Genomic DNA, 17,118 nt, shown 5'->3' with positions numbered 1-17,118 from the left:
GGTTCATTCCCAGGAGAGGTACTTTCGAGGACTGGGAGGATTTCAGCAACCAACTGAAAGAAGCGTTTCTGCCTGTTAACTATGAGGAGAATCTGTTGGAGGAAATAAAAAGACGAACACAAGGTCCTGAGGAAAAGTTGCTTCTGTATGTTACCCGGATGCAGAACTTATTCCAGAAGCTCACCTATACAAAACCATCCGAGGTGGAGCAGATCCGACTCATCCGACAGAGGTTGATTCCGCCCTTACAACAGGCCTTGGCCTTTCAGGAGACCAAGACGTATGACGAACTTCTCCGTAAGGGAAAAGTTTTTGAACTGGTCCAGTGGCAGATGAGCCAGTACACCAGGCCACCCTCAAAACCAGGTTTCGTGGAGGAACCTCACCTGACGTACACTCCCCGTCAACTGAACCGATATCAGGCGAGTTTTTCTGTGGATACCGTAGAACAGGTTCACCAAACAACCGGTCACAGAGAACCAGTACCGCCGACGCAAGCCAACCAGACGCGACTTTCTCCGCCGGGGGAAAGCCGTCCAAAGCCGCCCAGGTCCGGAGAGTCAATGGTCCGGCAACAGGAGTCACACCGTCCAACTTCTGGAGACAGCTCCGAAGGTAGATCCGGAAATTCAACACCGCCACCCCGTCGTCGAGCCGAAAATAGCCACGCTGACCGGACCCAATCATCATCAGGGAGGAGAGTGTCCTTCCAGACACAGTGTTTCCGATGTGGTGGATATGGCCACATGCGTCGAGAATGTCGCAGGCCACCGAAAATATTCTGTTCTCGATGTCAGAGGGAGAACATTCTATCACGAGACTGCCCGTGTTCGGAAAACTAAAGGGGAGATTGGAGACGGAGTCGACCACATCTCCCGGAATCTTGACTCCACTGACACCGACCACCTGTAATGATAACCGACCGTTAATAGAGGTCAAAATAGCCGGCGAACACTTCCGAGCACTGATAGATACAGGAGCGACCAGGAGTTTTTGCAGTCAGGCCGTATCCGATCAGTGTGAAAGTAAGGGAATCACAGGACAAACAATGCACAACAGTTTTGCAGTAATAGCGAACGGAAAAACCACCGTCACGCCGAAACTGTACACCACCCCCGTGCAAATTTCCGATTACACACTGCCTGATTTGAAATTCTTACTGGTACCAAGCTTACCGGTAGACATTATTCTGGGGATGGATGTTCTGTCGACTTTCAAGTTTTCCGTGAATCTTAGTACCGCCGAGTGCTTCCTGGAGGGCCGACTGATCTCGAAACCGATGACTCCCGTCGAAACCACCGCAGAAGTCCACACCGCCGAAGAACACCTATTGGAACTGACAGAATCTCAGAAACAAGAACTGGAGGCATTTCTGACCGAGGAATTAAAGAAGTTCGAAGACCTGTATGGTACAACCGATCTGATTGAACACAAGATCAAACTGAAACCGGGCACCGAACCGATCAAACAACGGTACCGACCCCTAAATCCGAAAATGCAGGAGATCTTCAATCAGGAAGTGGACCGTATGTTGGCTGAGGGAGTGATTGAACCCTCCAAGTCACCGTGGAGTTCACCTGTTGTATTGGTCAAGAAGAAAGACGGAAAGTACCGTTTCTGCATCGACTTCCGTGCTGTTAACCAAGTGTCTGTGAAAGATGCATACCCGTTGCCGTCCCTAGATTCCGTATGTTTGTCCGAGATAGAAACAACCCAGTGCAAATGGTACAACAAAAAGTTACAGGAGGTGGAAAAAGACCCAGCAAATTTTCCTGACTACGCCGTTGAAAATGGAAAACTGTTGCGACATTTCTGGGACTCATCCGACTTCACAGAAGATGGAACCGGCCAACCCTGGAAACTCTGTGTACCATCCGAACAGCGAACAGAAGTACTGCAGGAAAACCACGACTCAGAACTAGCAGGTCACATGAGGATTGCTAAGACGATTGCACGGATAGCCAGAAATTATTACTGGCCAGGGATGTTTAGAGACATTGCGAAATACGTGAGGAACTGCACATCGTGCCAAAAGTACAAAGTTTCGCAACAGAAAACCCCTGGTAAGATGCAACCACACCGAATGGCGGATGCGCCGTTCAAAGAAGTATCCACGGACATAGTTGGACCATTGCCACGGTCAAAAAAGGGAAACTCCTACATCGTGGTAATGCAAGACCGGTTCACAAAGTGGGTAGAGTGTCGTCCGTTGCGGAAAGCTACCACCAAAACTGTTTATTCGGCCCTCTACGAACAAGTCATCCTGAAATACGGTTGCCCAAAACTAGTAATATCCGACAATGGAGTACAATTCGACAGCAGGCTATTCAAGAACAGTCTCCGAGAGCTGAACATTGCTCACCGTTTCACACCACCGTATACTCCTCAGTGCAACCCTGTAGAAAGAGCTAACCGTACCCTAAAGACAATGATAGCACAGTTTTGTGAAGCCGATCAACGAACCTGGGATGAAAAGATAGGAGAGTTAACGTTTGCCATCAATACCGCTAAACAGGAGTCTACTGGATTCACACCGGCATTTTTAAATTATGGAAGGGAACTAGAAGTCCCGAGGGCGATTTATTCGACAAACCCCCACAATGAAGGAATGAACGGAGAATCCAACCGTACAGGAGAAGAAAATAGAGACATGACTTACCGTACTCAACAGATCAAACATCTCCAGGAGGCTTATGAGTTCGTCCGTACCAAACTGTACCGTGCTTTCCAGCAACAGGCTCACCACTACAATCTTCGACGAAGAGAAATCCGATACCATGTGGGAGATAAAGTTCTACGCCGGGACCGTCCTTTATCCTCTGCCGTTGACAGTTTCGCCGCCAAGTTGGCTCCGAAGTTTTCCGGACCGTTCACCGTCGTTAAAGTTGTTTCACCTGTCGTCTACGACCTGAAAGATACCGAGGGTAGAAAAATCACTAACATACACATTAAAGATCTAAAACCATTTCATGCATAATATACATTACTGTCATGATCCGTTAACCGTTCTATAGAAATAACCTCTGAAAGGAGGAAACCCGTTATTTTTTTCCGTTACCGAATATACATATATATTTTTTCTGTTACCGATTATATTATTATTTTCCGTTTACCTGTTTATCTGAATAACTGTAGTTGCTCAACTAACCAGAACCAGTGCATCCAGACATTCTGTCTCCAAGAATCGACGGATAGAACCACCCCGGAAGAAGTTGAACAAGTTCCGCATGCCAACCAGTAGGGAGTTAGCCCTCCGTGCCTGTCCAAGATGTCGAGAACTCCGTGAGGCCAAGGACAATAGCAAGGAGAAATCACGTACAACTGAAGCCCGTCACTAACTTAATTATAACCGATTACACCGTAACAATTCCGTTCAAATTCCGTACAGGCACCACCGTTGACCGAAATACCGTATCTACAGATTTTCATCCGTTCAACATGCAGTTATAAATCAAACCTGTTAAAACTGTCCGAAAAATCTGTTATTTATGTAAGGAATACCAATAAAGGATACTGTTTCACCTTGCAACTGAGTATATCCGTCTATTAATCCAATAGATCTAACCAATTTCTGTCCTGAACCGAATCGAAATTATTGTACCGTCAATTTAACACTGTTTACCTGAAGAAAACACCGTCTACCTGAAAACAGAATACAGAGAAAAACCGTTCCAAGAAGAAAAGTTGACCACGAGGAACGATGAAGATTGGAGAGTTTATTGTTAGAAATTACCCACCTGCAAGTCTCCTGCCGGCTCCGAGAGTCCCAACATCCGTATGGCCAGGTCGAAAGGGGTGAACCGGTCCATTGAGCCCCCACGTCGAGCTGTTGGAGGCTTTCCACCTGTTGCAGCTCCCACGAATCCTGGGTAACCTACAAAACCACGATGGAATTCAAACACCCGCCAAACACAGTTAAATTAGGTACTCACCGGAGGGATGAAACATGGCACGTTTCCGACCAGCGATGAAGATGAATTTCCACATAGAGAAAGAAGATTTTCCACTATTATACACCATTTATCCACGGAACGCTGAACAAAGTTCTTTGACAAGATGGCGGAGACCTGCGCCGAAATGACTGACGCTGACGTTTCTGCGTGCGCATTGGAACTACCATTCCAACCATAGAGTAGAGAGGATAAGTACTTGAGTTGTAAACTGGTCACGAGTACAGGTGGCGCGCGCGAAAGTAAGGTACTAGGGGTAGATAGAGTCGTGAAATTAAGCTCACTATTTCATCGTAAGTTAATTTCTTCCGAGATAGAGGGGGTGTAATGAACCCCAGTTTTCTGAGGAAAGTTGGAGTTCATCTTGGTGCATTTTTTTGTTTTAGATTTCCGTCTTCGAAAATATTTTAGTTCTCGAATGTTCCGTGCGTTCATTCCGGCGGGCAGAGTAGATGTGGGGAACCGCTTGTCTGTGTTTCACGTTGTTTTTCTTGCATGCCGCTGAAGATTTCGACGTTTTTCATCTGTTGATGTGCGATGGACCGGAGCTGACGACGTTTTTCATTCTTGTCGCATTCTGGAATTTTCAGATTTTTACCGTGGGAGGGGATGTGCCTGTAAAAGCGAATTTTCCCCCGCGACGGTCACTTTTCGACTTTTCGACTGTTACTTCAGTTCTTCGGCTGACTTTTGAATTTTACTTCAGTGCTTTCCTTTCGCTTGAGTACATTTCGCTTTCTAACGTGGTTTCTAACTTCTGTTGTAAATTCAGTTGATTTTCCGTATTACTTTCGCCGTTGAAGATAATCATTTTGTGATATTTGCATCAGTGCTTAGAGTTAATTTTTTTAGTTTTTTTTTCTTTTAAATCCTTTGAGTTTCGAGTGCTTGAAACAAAGGAGGTAGGTCCCCGTCTGTACCGTTCAGTTTCTTTGTTAGACCTACGCCGTTACTTCTTTAACTTTGACACTGCTGTACTGTATCGTTTCCTGTTGTATTTTATCGTTCTTTACCCTGTCCGCGTTCCGCGTCATAAGTGTTAAATCCGAAATCTCTTCTTTTCTGTCAATCATGGTGTGCTATAACCCTTGGGGCAGAGAATAAGAGATACCGCACGTAGTCAGTGAGATCCCGTAGTTGCGTTAAACATAGACATTTTCTTCGCTGTCAATCATGGTGTGCTACAACCCTTGGGGCAGCGAATAAAAGTCTCGAACAGGTCCGCCCTAGCCCTTGGGGTACTGAAGGGAAAGTTCCGTCAACCCCCCTGTCCGCGTTCCGCGTCATAAGTGTTAAATCCGAAATCTCTTCTTTTCTGTCAATCATGGCGTGCTATAACCCTTGGGGCAGAGAATAAGAGATACCGCACGTAGTCAGTGAAGTCCCGTAGTTGCGTTAAAAATAGACATCTTCTTCGCTGTCAGTCATGGCGTGCTACAACCCTTGGGGCAGCGAATAAAAGTCTCGAACAGACCCGCCCTTATTGTGTTTCATTCCCGGAGAAATACAACTACACACCGATACCGTATAGCAAGTCCTTAGCATTCGTCAGTTCTGGTTGGCGCATTTTTATTGAACCGTTAGTTTTTCACTACACCCGGTATAAATTTCATAAAGTGCTCGTGACCGGATAAGATTTCCCGAATGTATTTTCACTTATAGAATCACTCATATCTCACATATCTCCCTTGTACATATAACTAGTTTCCGAAGGTGTGAATAAACTTCTACATAGTTCGATTTTGACTTCTTCGTTGTCGCTACTACCCTAGACAACACCGAGCTCTGTCTCTGGCTAGCAGCTACTCTGGTAGATTTGCTATTCTTCCTATTGAAAAGAATAGCTGGCGCTCGAGATTAAGGCTTCTCCGAGAAACGCACGTTACAAAAATGGCGCCCGAGCAGGGACCGTGCAAAATCCAGTAGGAAACAACAGAGGTGAGAAACATTAACCGGACAGTGAGTGAATTCCCGAAACAGTGAGTAAAACCTAAGAACAGTGAGTAACTATTTCTTGAACCGAGAACTGTGAAAAATAAACTTGATCTGTGTTTTATTACCTGCCACCCTGTATTGAACTGTTATACTGTGAATTGAATTGGACTATATTCTGAAAATTTTCCTATTGTTGAAACCTATTGGAAATAATTTAATTAATTTGTGATTATTCCTTTTGCCGATTACTTTATTGAGTTATTGAAAACTGAACTGTTGTTGCGCCTTAATATCAGTGAAAATTATTTCCGATTTCTTATAATATTATTTCTGATTGATTGAATTGGACTGTTTTAATTTCGTATTGAAGGTGAGTGAATTTCCGAACATTGAAAATTTATTGTCACAATTGGTAAAATTTAATAGGTTTGATTTACCTATCGGTTTAATAGTGAATCACCTATTACCCTGTTGATAACTTGTCTACCTGCTTTTATTTTCTTTTGACCTGTACTGTTGAAACTTACCAATTATTGCTGATTTTTCTGAAACCTGAAATTCGATTGTTGCGATTTATTTTCTGGATATTAAGCTGAAAAACTGTTTGGAACTTAGCCTGTGCGTTCTGGTGCGATTCGAATTTCGGGACATTTTCCGGACTATACGAAACGACTTGCGAGTGAGTGCGGTATTTCGCGAATATTTTCGGACTTTAGTGGGACTGATTGAAATTTTTTTTGAGTAACGTTGGACTTGTAAAATTTTTAGTGCGATACATCGGGACTTAGATTATTTTGGTGCGCCGGGACTTGAACTTTTTTTCTTTTTTTTTTTTTGATACACCGGGACTTAGACTTAAATTTTTTTTTTTTGTGGTACACCGATATCCACTTCGAGCTTAAGTGAATAGGTTAGTCAACGATTAGCTTACCGGGTTGGACTTAGAACTTAAACAGATTGTGAAAGACATACCGAGTGTGAAAGATTGGTGCGTTCTGAATCGGACTTAGTTGAAAATAATATGTCGAACATGGATGTAAACCGGTTACTCAGTGATGAACTTACATACGAATTACAACTGAGAGGACAATCGATACCGGGTACTGTGATGACTAAACGGAGTCTACTACGACAAGTACTTCAGTCTAATGAACCTCTATTACCCCCAACGTCATTGAATCCCGCCTCGGAGATTGAGATTTGTCAAAATAAACTCACCGATTTAGTGGAATCCCTTCAGAACTTCAATCATGAGAATGCGGCTAACGAATTTTCGCGAATTTACACCCGATTAATACACATACAAGGAAGGCTGGACTTTATTGTTACTGCAGACACAACACAGTTAAAACTAGTTGGACAAATGAAGGCAACTACAGCTAAGGCGTTGGAAACACTAGAGGAGCTACGTCAGAAGAGTAATCGTGAACAGCCGCAGCCATCTAACCGACATCAGAGGTCTCTCTTAGATGTGGAGGTGCCCAGTTCACCTGGTGTGTCACCGATCCAACCGGAACGGATTTCAGGGCTCCAAGAGCCATCGCTTATCGACTTGGGAGATGGTGTCGATCCTCCTGTAGCAGTGGATGTCTCACGTACTGGTACACCTGTAAGGAATCCAACATTAGAACAGGTCATGAATGAGACAAGACAGACATGTACAGCGTTACTGCGACAGTTACCAGCGATACCTCTCACGCAGTCACAGGACTGTAGAACAACAACACCTGAGGGTCTGACACAGGGTAGATGGATTAATTCTACCCGAAGGGTGTCTTTTCCACACTTACCTGCACCGTGGATAAGTCCTGACCGACCAATTGTCACAACACCTGCCAGATCAGAACCGGAGTCCCGATCAATAATACCGACTGTCCCGGTACACAAATGGAACATTTCATTTGATGGCACTGGAAGTGTGACCGGATTCCTTGAAGAAGTGGAGAGGCTGGCTGAATCCCGTAAAGTGTCCCTGGAACAAATTTTTGAATCAGTTTATGAATTACTACGAAAGGATGCGAGGGATTGGTTCATTCCCAGGAGAGGTACTTTCGAGGACTGGGAGGATTTCAGCAACCAACTGAAAGAAGCGTTTCTGCCTGTTAACTATGAGGAGAATCTGTTGGAGGAAATAAAAAGACGAACACAAGGTCCTGAGGAATAGTTGCTTCTGTATGTTACCCGGATGCAGAACTTATTCCAGAAGCTCACCTATACAAAACCATCCGAGGTGGAGCAGATCCGACTCATCCGACAGAGGTTGATTCCGCCCTTACAACAGGCCTTGGCCTTTCAGGAGACCAAGACGTATGACGAACTTCTCCGTAAGGGAAAAGTTTTTGAACTGGTCCAGTGGCAGATGAGCCAGTACACCAGGCCACCCTCAAAACCAGGTTTCGTGGAGGAATCTCACCTGACGTACACTCCCCGTCAACTGAACCGATATCAGGCGAGTTTTTCTGTGGATACCGTAGAACAGGTTCACCAAACAACCGGTCACAGAGAACCAGTACCGCCGACGCAAGCCAACCAGACGCGACTTTCTCCGCCGGGGGAAAGCCGTCCAAAGCCGCCCAGGTCCGGAGAGTCAATGGTCCGGCAACAGGAGTCACACCGTCCAACTTCTGGAGACAGCTCCGAAGGTAGATCCGGAAATTCAACACCGCCACCCCGTCGTCGAGCCGAAAATAGCCACGCTGACCGGACCCAATCATCATCAGGGAGGAGAGTGTCCTTCCAGACACAGTGTTTCCGATGTGGTGGATATGGCCACATGCGTCGAGAATGTCGCAGGCCACCGAAAATATTCTGTTCTCGATGTCAGAGGGAGAACATTCTATCACGAGACTGCCCGTGTTCGGAAAACTAAAGGGGAGATTGGAGACGGAGTCGACCACATCTCCCGGAATCTTGACTCCACTGACACCGACCACCTGTAATGATAACCGACCGTTAATAGAGGTCAAAATAGCCGGCGAACACTTCCGAGCACTGATAGATACAGGAGCGACCAGGAGTTTTTGCAGTCAGGCCGTATCCGATCAGTGTGAAAGTAAGGGAATCACAGGACAAACAATGCACAACAGTTTTGCAGTAATAGCGAACGGAAAAACCACCGTCACGCCGAAACTGTACACCACCCCCGTGCAAATTTCCGATTACACACTGTCAACGTAGGAATGAATGCTGGTTAAACAAAAGAAAGAGAATAATTATGAAACAATATACGAGCAAGTACACCTCGAAGAGAAAAAAAATAGGGCAACTGCTTACCTCGTTATTTTCTTGATTCCTGGATGTTCGGAGTCGTGTAGCTATGGATCACAGCAATGGATCGTATTTTCTGATTGTCGTAGTAAATATTAATAATAATTTATCGAGCGAGAGTACTCTCTAGTTCGGCCGTAAGAACAATACTGATTCCACATATGTCCGAAAAAACAGCAGTTGCGGATGTTTTCGTGGTGTAACTTGCAATCACCGCGAAATTCGAAAATTATTGACGGAAAACAAATACTTCTTAATTTAATTTGGCCCATAAAAACAAATAACAAAATTTTATTGATAGTTTTATGAATTAGGAAATTTAGATTCCCAAACATTCTCCCCCACCAAAAACGAATGTTTTTATCCCAAATTCAACGAAAAATGAATACAATCACGAAATAAATAATGAAAAATAACTAATTTTTCAGAAATAAAGGAATGTCCAGATTAATGAACAGGCAGTGGACATACTTTGACCACTGGACGCTGCATAGTGCCGCCGGACGCTGTTTTCAGTGTAACAACCCGTGCAACACCATCATCACCATGATGTAATTTCATGATTCGGGCCAAAGGCCAACGAAGAGGAGGTTGTTGGTCGTCTTTTATCAGAACCAACGAATTTTCATTAAGTGAGGGGTTGGATGTAGACCATTTTGATCTTTCTTGGAGCGAATGAATATATTCTCTGGACCACCTTTTCCAAAAATCGCCTTGAATGCGTTGGATTAACTGCCAACGATTTAGTCGATTTATATTTAAAGAGCTCAGGTCAGGATTTGGAATGGAGCTGACCAGTGGCTCAAAAACCAAAAAATGACCTGGGGTTAGAGCTTGGAGGTCATTTGGGTCTGTGCTAACCGCACAAAGAGGGCGAGAATTCAACACAGCCTCTATCTGAGTCATAAGGGTGTAAAATTCTTCATAACTCAAAACTTGGGTACCGATGACCTTATAAAAGTGGGTTTTGAAAGATTTTACCGCAGCTTCAGCTAAGCCGTTAAAGTGTGGTGCGCTTGGTGGGTTGAAATCCCAAGTAATTGAGAGGGTTTCAGCAGTGACTTGAGCTAGGTTGATCATTTCATTATAAGCTCCTTTAAAATTGGTGCCTTGATCACTTCTAATTGACAAACATTGTCCGCGTCGAGATATGAATCTCCTAAATGCCGCCAAAAATGTATCGGAACTGAGGTCGGAAGTTACCTCGAAATGAATGGCTCTTGTGCTACAACACACGAAAACACAAACGTAGCCCTTGTACGTTTTTGCACCTCTAGTCTTACTCATCAGTAAGGGAAAAGGTCCGGCAAAGTCGAGACAAACTGAGGTGAAAGCGCGTAAGGGAGTTACTCTTACACTCGGTAAATTTCCCATGAATGGATTATAGGATTTGGGTTTGCATCGAAAACAACGAATGCATTTTGACAAACATCTGTAAATCGCACTTCTAGGGGAAAGAATCCAGAAGCGTTGAAGTAATAAATACTGCATTGTCTTTAAGCCCGGGTGTAAAGAAGTTTGATGAGTCCATTCAATAATTAGATCCGTGAGTCTATGGACTTTAGGTAAAAGTAAAGGATGCTTAACGTCGAACGAAAATGGTGATTTTTGCAATCGTCCCCCAACTCTTAAAAGACCATATTGATCAATGAATGGAGCAAGCTTGCGTATTGGTTTTGGTAAAACCTCATTTTGTTTAATCTTCAGCCTAATTTCGGCGAAAACATCATTCTGAACCACCCTAATGAGATACTTTAGCGCATTATCACTTTCTTGAGGACTAATAGAAAGGTTAAACATTGAGATATCATTCCTTTTCAATCCGTTTGATACAAAGCGCAAAATATATGCTGTTATTCTCTGTATTTTTGGAAGAGATGAGAATCTTGAAAGCAAACAGAGAATAACATTTTCCGTGGTAATGAGTTTTGACAACAAAACAGTGGGCGCTCTTTCTTCCGGAATTTCAACACCATTTGAAGAATGAAAGTTATTCTGAGTAGGCCAATGCTCTTCAGATTTCAACAAAAATTCTGGACCATCCCACCACAGGGAAAACTGCGAAAGTTGCGCCGGTGATAAACCACGACTTGCACAATCTGCCGGGTTCAGATGGGAAGGCACATGATGCCAAGATGAAATGGAGATTATTTCTTGGATATGTCTCACGCGATTGGCAATAAATGTTTTCCATCTATGCGGAGACGAAGTAACCCAAGTGAGAACAATCATGGAATCTGACCAGACATATATGTCATTGAAAGTGAATATGCCTTTGAAACTTTCTATCACGAATGCTATGAGATTAGCAAGTAAAAGAGCTGCTAGGAGTTCCAATCTTGCGATTGATTGAGTTTTCAGAGGAGATACTCTACATTTGGCGCAAACAAGGGTGGTTTTAAAACTATTGGAATTCCAGAACCTGAGATATACCACACTGGCATAGCCAATTTCGGACGCATCACAAAAACCGTGAATTTGTACTTCAGAAGTCCTATCGAAGCCAAAGTATCGTGGTATCTTTATATTACCGAGACCGGGTAGTTCTACCTTGAATTGTTGCCACACTCGCTGTATGTGTTCAGGAAGCTCTTCGTCCCAAGATACGTGGGATTGCCACAACTTTTGGAGAAGCTGCTTTGCAAGCAGCAAGCATGGAGAAACGAAACCCAAAGGGTCAAATATTCTACTAACCTCGGAAAGAATCGACCGTTTGCTACAGGTTTTGTTGAGAGGATAGTATGAATATGAAAATACATCCGCCTTGGGATTCCATTTAAGACCTAGGACTTTGATGAAAGAAGGTTCATCTTTATCGAATGTGCAGTCGGTCAACACATCGGACCCAAAATCTTGAATAAGACTGGGATGATTACCGGCCCATTTGCCCAGTTCGAAACCACCTTCTCTTAAAAGATTAATGAGCTCCAATTGAAGAGCGCGAGTATCTTCGACGGAATCGCTACCGAGGAGCCCGTCATCAATATAAAAATTCTCTTCTAAGGCTTTGGCTGCTTTGGGAAAGCGTGCCTTTTCGGACTTGGCTAACTCCTGTAACGTTTTCAAAGCAAGATACGGTGAACACGAAACACCGTAAGTGACTGTTCGTAAATAATATTCCCTTAAAGGCTCAGAAGGATCAGATCGCCAAATTATTTTCTGAAATTGCCAAAACTCTTTATTTACATTGATTTGGCGGTACATTTGTTTGATATCGCAAGTAAAGCAGTAACGAAAGTAGCGAAAATTAAGTAGGAGACAAGATATATCTTTTTGAAGCTTGGGTCCAGTATACAGAGTATCATTCAGAGAAACACCTTGAACGTCACGTAAACTGGCGTCGAATACTACTCGAATTTTGTAAATAACGGAAGAATTTTCAATTTGTTCTTTGAAAATTGCATGATGTGAAATATAGTATGAAGTAGGGGATTTAAATTCTGATGTTGGGACTGGACTCATATGCTCTCTGTTGATATAATCTGTCATGAATTCCACGTATTTTCCTTTGAGGTTTGGATTTTTCAGGAATCGATTTTCAAGCATACAAAATCTTCTATAGGCCTGAGTGTAGGTATCACAGAAAGACGGATTCTGTATTCGGAAAGGAAGAGGAACTGAGAATCTGCCTGTAGGCTCCCGAAAAGTCAAGGAAGAATAAATTTTCTCGCAAATTTCATCCTCAGGTGATACACAAGGAGGTTGAGGGACATTTTCGACCTCCCAAAACCTTCGCAAAATATGATCCACATTTAAATCCACAGACGAATGAAGAGATGTCAAATGGCATTTTTGAGGAGATGTAGAGGTTCGTCCTTGAAGAACGTATCCATAGATGGTCTCCAAGGCTACCGGTTGATTGGGTCCACCAAAAATTCGTTTGGACCTCAAAAGGAAAGGAACTAACTCAGCTCCTATAAGCATATCTATAGGACCTGGTTGATAAAATTTAGGGTCCGCTAATTTGAGCCCATGAATATGAGTCAAATCTCGAGGATTAATATGAAATTTGGGTTGGTTCGAACAAACCTTGGGTATGATAATGGCTTCAAGAGAGAAAGTTGGACCAGACTGATCACAGGGCTTGATAAGGCAAGAAGTTGTACCCTGAGTGGTGGATGATGTCATCCCATTTAGCCCTTCCACAGGTATTGATATCCTTCTTCGAGGAAGTCCCAAACGTCTAACACAAGTGTCGGAAATAAAGTTTGCCATAGACCCTGTATCCAAAAGTATGCGAATTTTCTGGAAATTTCCGTTGAAATCCTTAACATGTATCACACAAGTAGATAATAAAATCGTTGTTAATGTTGAAGCCGTAGAAGAGTTTGTACTGACGAGAGATGTTGGAACAATAGATTGAGTTTCCCCCACCGAGTTGACGGGTTCACTCTGATTGGATGGCTGAAGTGAAGGACTTGAACCTTTTGATGATTTATCGAAATGCAGAGTAGTATGATGTGGTAATTTGCAAATTCTACATTTATGACTAGAACTACAATTTCTGACAGAATGAGGAGAAATCAAACAATTAACGCATAGATTATGTTGTTTGACCAAAGAAAAACGTTCTTGGGGAGTTTTGGCTAGAAATGATTGACATTTGTATAAGGGATGAGAAGACGAACATAAAAAACACTTAGTGCTTTGGCCAGATGGACCAGGCTGGGACTCGGAAGCAACGAAGCTAGCCACAGGCCCTCTACTAGGGGCTCGGGAAACCCGCTGAGGGATCCCACTGTTTGCATATTGCAAATTGGAAGTAGTGAATTGTACAGATTCCAAAGCTGTACATTGTCTCTCTAAAAAGGTAACCAACTGTCGATAAGTAGGAATCTCATGATTTACACTATTTTCTAACTCGAAGTCAGTACGTGTTTTAACATCTAATTTGTTCATAAGCATATTAAATAATAAGAAATCCCAATGATCGACAGGGAAATCGAGAACACGTAAAGCGGCAACATTTTCCGTAAATATATTTAAAAGATGTCTTAATTTCACAGATGTCGGTTTCTGTACTGGTTGGGCATTGAAAATATCATTATAATACTGACTGGCAAGTATTCTTTTATTTTGGTATCTTTTCTCTAAAATTTCGTATGCAATTTTATAATTTGCATCAATGAGAGGAATGCCTTTAATAAGTGCTAAAGGTTCGTGACTAAGGGATGTTAAAAGATAACGAAACTTTTCAACATCAGACAAATCAGTATTTTCATGAATGATGCTCTTGAATAAGTCGAAAAAGCTAGGCCAATCTCGAAAATTGCCTGAAAATGTTGGAATAGAAAGCTTGGGAATTCTGGCTGAAGGCTTGCAAGGTTGTAAACTAGTTTTTGATGAAGTGTTTGAAGAGGTTCCCGCAGAATTTTTCAATAACAAATCATGTTTAATTGATTTCACGTAGTAATATGCCTGATCAGCCGCGATTCTGAGTTTATCGTACTCTGAAAATTCTTCATCTGAAATTAAACCAATGATTGTATTGTGTGATGATCGAAAATCCTCATAAGCGCCTTCTATTTCATCAGCTCTGGCTAAAAACTGCGATTTATAAGATTCATTTGTTGATGCCTGAATGCCTATTTCTTGAGCTTCCTTTAAACGCGAATAGGCTGTTTGGCGCAGTAAATTAGCTCTAGTTAATTTGCTGGACATTATGAATCAATATAATATAATAATCTGATATAATAAATATCCGAGGTAATAAAAAACTGAACAATGTAAATCGATTGCTAGATTTATGAAACGTGTATTAATAAATGTGTGGAAAAGGAAAACTAGCGTTTACTTCAGAAGATATGGTCGACAGTTGAATAATACAATATGATCTACAAATTTTCAAAATGTACAATAGTAAATGAAATCTGGTGTAAGTACGTGATGAATTGCAGTAAATATGGGTCAATAATGAATGATATTCGAAAATTGTTACCCAGTAATTACGATTGATATCAAAAGCAAGTAATAATATTCGAAAGGAAGTAAAGATAAGTTGAAAAGTATGTAAATAATACACTTCAAACAGCTCCCGAAGGCAAAATACAGCGACCGCAACAAAATGTTGAACTGAATAATTGAAAATATTGAATTTGTCATCAAAATAGCATCCACTGTTTGAATGAAGAGATATTATAAAAGATGAAGACAAATTGAAAACATTCGTTTTATAATTCCCGTTGTAAACAAAGATGAAAATGCACCATGCGCGCTGTGACCCTGACCTTGAACCGGTCTGCCCGTGAAATGAAATGATTTTCACAAGAGACGTATGTCGCAAAAAATAAATGAAAAAAGGTAAATTTTGGCCAAATTAAATTATGAATGAATTTTTCTGAAGGAAACAACCCGGCAACGAAGGACCAATGTCAACGTAGGAATGAATGCTGGTTAAACAAAAGAAAGAGAATAATTATGAAACAATATACGAGCAAGTACACCTCGAAGAGAAAAAAAATAGGGCAACTGCTTACCTCGTTATTTTCTTGATTCCTGGATGTTCGGAGTCGTGTAGCTATGGATCACAGCAATGGATCGTATTTTCTGATTGTCGTAGTAAATATTAATAATAATTTATCGAGCGAGAGTACTCTCTAGTTCGGCCGTAAGAACAATACTGATTCCACATATGTCCGAAAAAACAGCAGTTGCGGATGTTTTCGTGGTGTAACTTGCAATCACCGCGAAATTCGAAAATTATTGACGGAAAACAAATACTTCTTAATTTAATTTGGCCCATAAAAACAAATAACAAAATTTTATTGATAGTTTTATGAATTAGGAAATTTAGATTCCCAAACACACACTGCCTGATTTGAAATTCTTACTGGTACCAAGCTTACCGGTAGACATTATTCTGGGGATGGATGTTCTGTCGACTTTCAAGTTTTCCGTGAATCTTAGTACCGCCGAGTGCTTCCTGGAGGGCCGACTGATCTCGAAACCGATGACTCCCGTCGAAACCACCGCAGAAGTTCACACCGCCGAAGAACACCTATTGGAACTGACAGAATCTCAGAAACAAGAACTGGAGGCATTTCTGACCGAGGAATTAAAGAAGTTCGAAGACCTGTATGGTACAACCGATCTGATTGAACACAAGATCAAACTGAAACCGGGCACCGAACCGATCAAACAACGGTACCGACCCCTAAATCCGAAAATGCAGGAGATCTTCAATCAGGAAGTGGACCGTATGTTGGCTGAGGGAGTGATTGAACCCTCCAAGTCACCGTGGAGTTCACCTGTTGTATTGGTCAAGAAGAAAGACGGAAAGTACCGTTTCTGCATCGACTTCCGTGCTGTTAACCAAGTGTCTGTGAAAGATGCATACCCGTTGCCGTCCCTAGATTCCGTATGTTTGTCCGAGATAGAAACAACCCAGTGCAAATGGTACAACAAAAAGTTACAGGAGGTGGAAAAAGACCCAGCAAATTTTCCTGACTACGCCGTTGAAAATGGAAAACTGTTGCGACATTTCTGGGACTCATCCGACTTCACAGAAGATGGAACCGGCCAACCCTGGAAACTCTGTGTACCATCCGAACAGCGAACAGAAGTACTGCAGGAAAACCACGACTCAGAACTAGCAGGTCACATGGGGATTGCTAAGACGATTGCACGGATAGCCAGAAATTATTACTGGCCAGGGATGTTTAGAGACATTGCGAAATACGTGAGGAACTGCACATCGTGCCAAAAGTACAAAGTTTCGCAACAGAAAACCCCTGGTAAGATGCAACCACACCGAATGGCGGATGCGCCGTTCAAAGAAGTATCCACGGACATAGTTGGACCATTGCCACGGTCAAAAAAGGGAAACTCCTACATCGTGGTAATGCAAGACCGGTTCACAAAGTGGGTAGAGTGTCGTCCGTTGCGGAAAGCTACCGCCAAAACTGTTTATTCGGCCCTCTACGAACAAGTCATCCTGAAATACGGTTGCCCAAAACTAGTAATATCC

At 42.5% G+C, this 17,118-nt stretch overlaps 1 protein-coding gene across 2 annotated transcripts; it reads right to left on the bottom strand.

The window, feature by feature from the left end:
* Positions 1-9,048: 9,048 nt before the first annotated feature.
* LOC123311626 lies at positions 9,049-15,957 on the bottom strand. 2 transcript variants are annotated; one of them, XR_006537506.1, is made up of 3 exons: positions 15,629-15,957; positions 9,159-15,541; positions 9,049-9,071 (listed from the first exon to the last, which is right to left on the bottom strand). XR_006537506.1 is itself a non-coding variant. In XM_044895685.1 (2 exons), exon 2 carries the CDS (start codon positions 14,811-14,813, stop codon positions 9,600-9,602), a length of 5,214 nt encoding a protein of 1,737 aa, XP_044751620.1. In that variant the 5' UTR covers positions 14,814-15,541; positions 15,629-15,957; the 3' UTR covers positions 9,078-9,599. The 2 variants fall into 2 exon arrangements, 1 of the variants encoding a protein (XP_044751620.1); XM_044895685.1 differs by lacking the exon at positions 9,049-9,071 and having other exon boundaries at positions 9,078-15,541.
* Between the last annotated feature and the right edge of the window lie 1,161 nt (positions 15,958-17,118).

Source organism: Coccinella septempunctata, chromosome 4 (genome assembly GCF_907165205.1).
Source record: "Coccinella septempunctata chromosome 4, icCocSept1.1, whole genome shotgun sequence".
Taxonomy (NCBI): Eukaryota; Metazoa; Arthropoda; class Insecta; order Coleoptera; family Coccinellidae; genus Coccinella; species Coccinella septempunctata.
Note: the sequence above shows the minus strand (reverse complement) of the source record. Positions and strands in the feature narration are given on the sequence as shown.

Coding starts and splice junctions, on each gene's coding strand:
- LOC123311626 (XM_044895685.1), bottom strand. CDS start 14,813: ATGTCCAGCAAATTAACTAGAGCTAATTTACTGCGCCAAACAGCCTAT.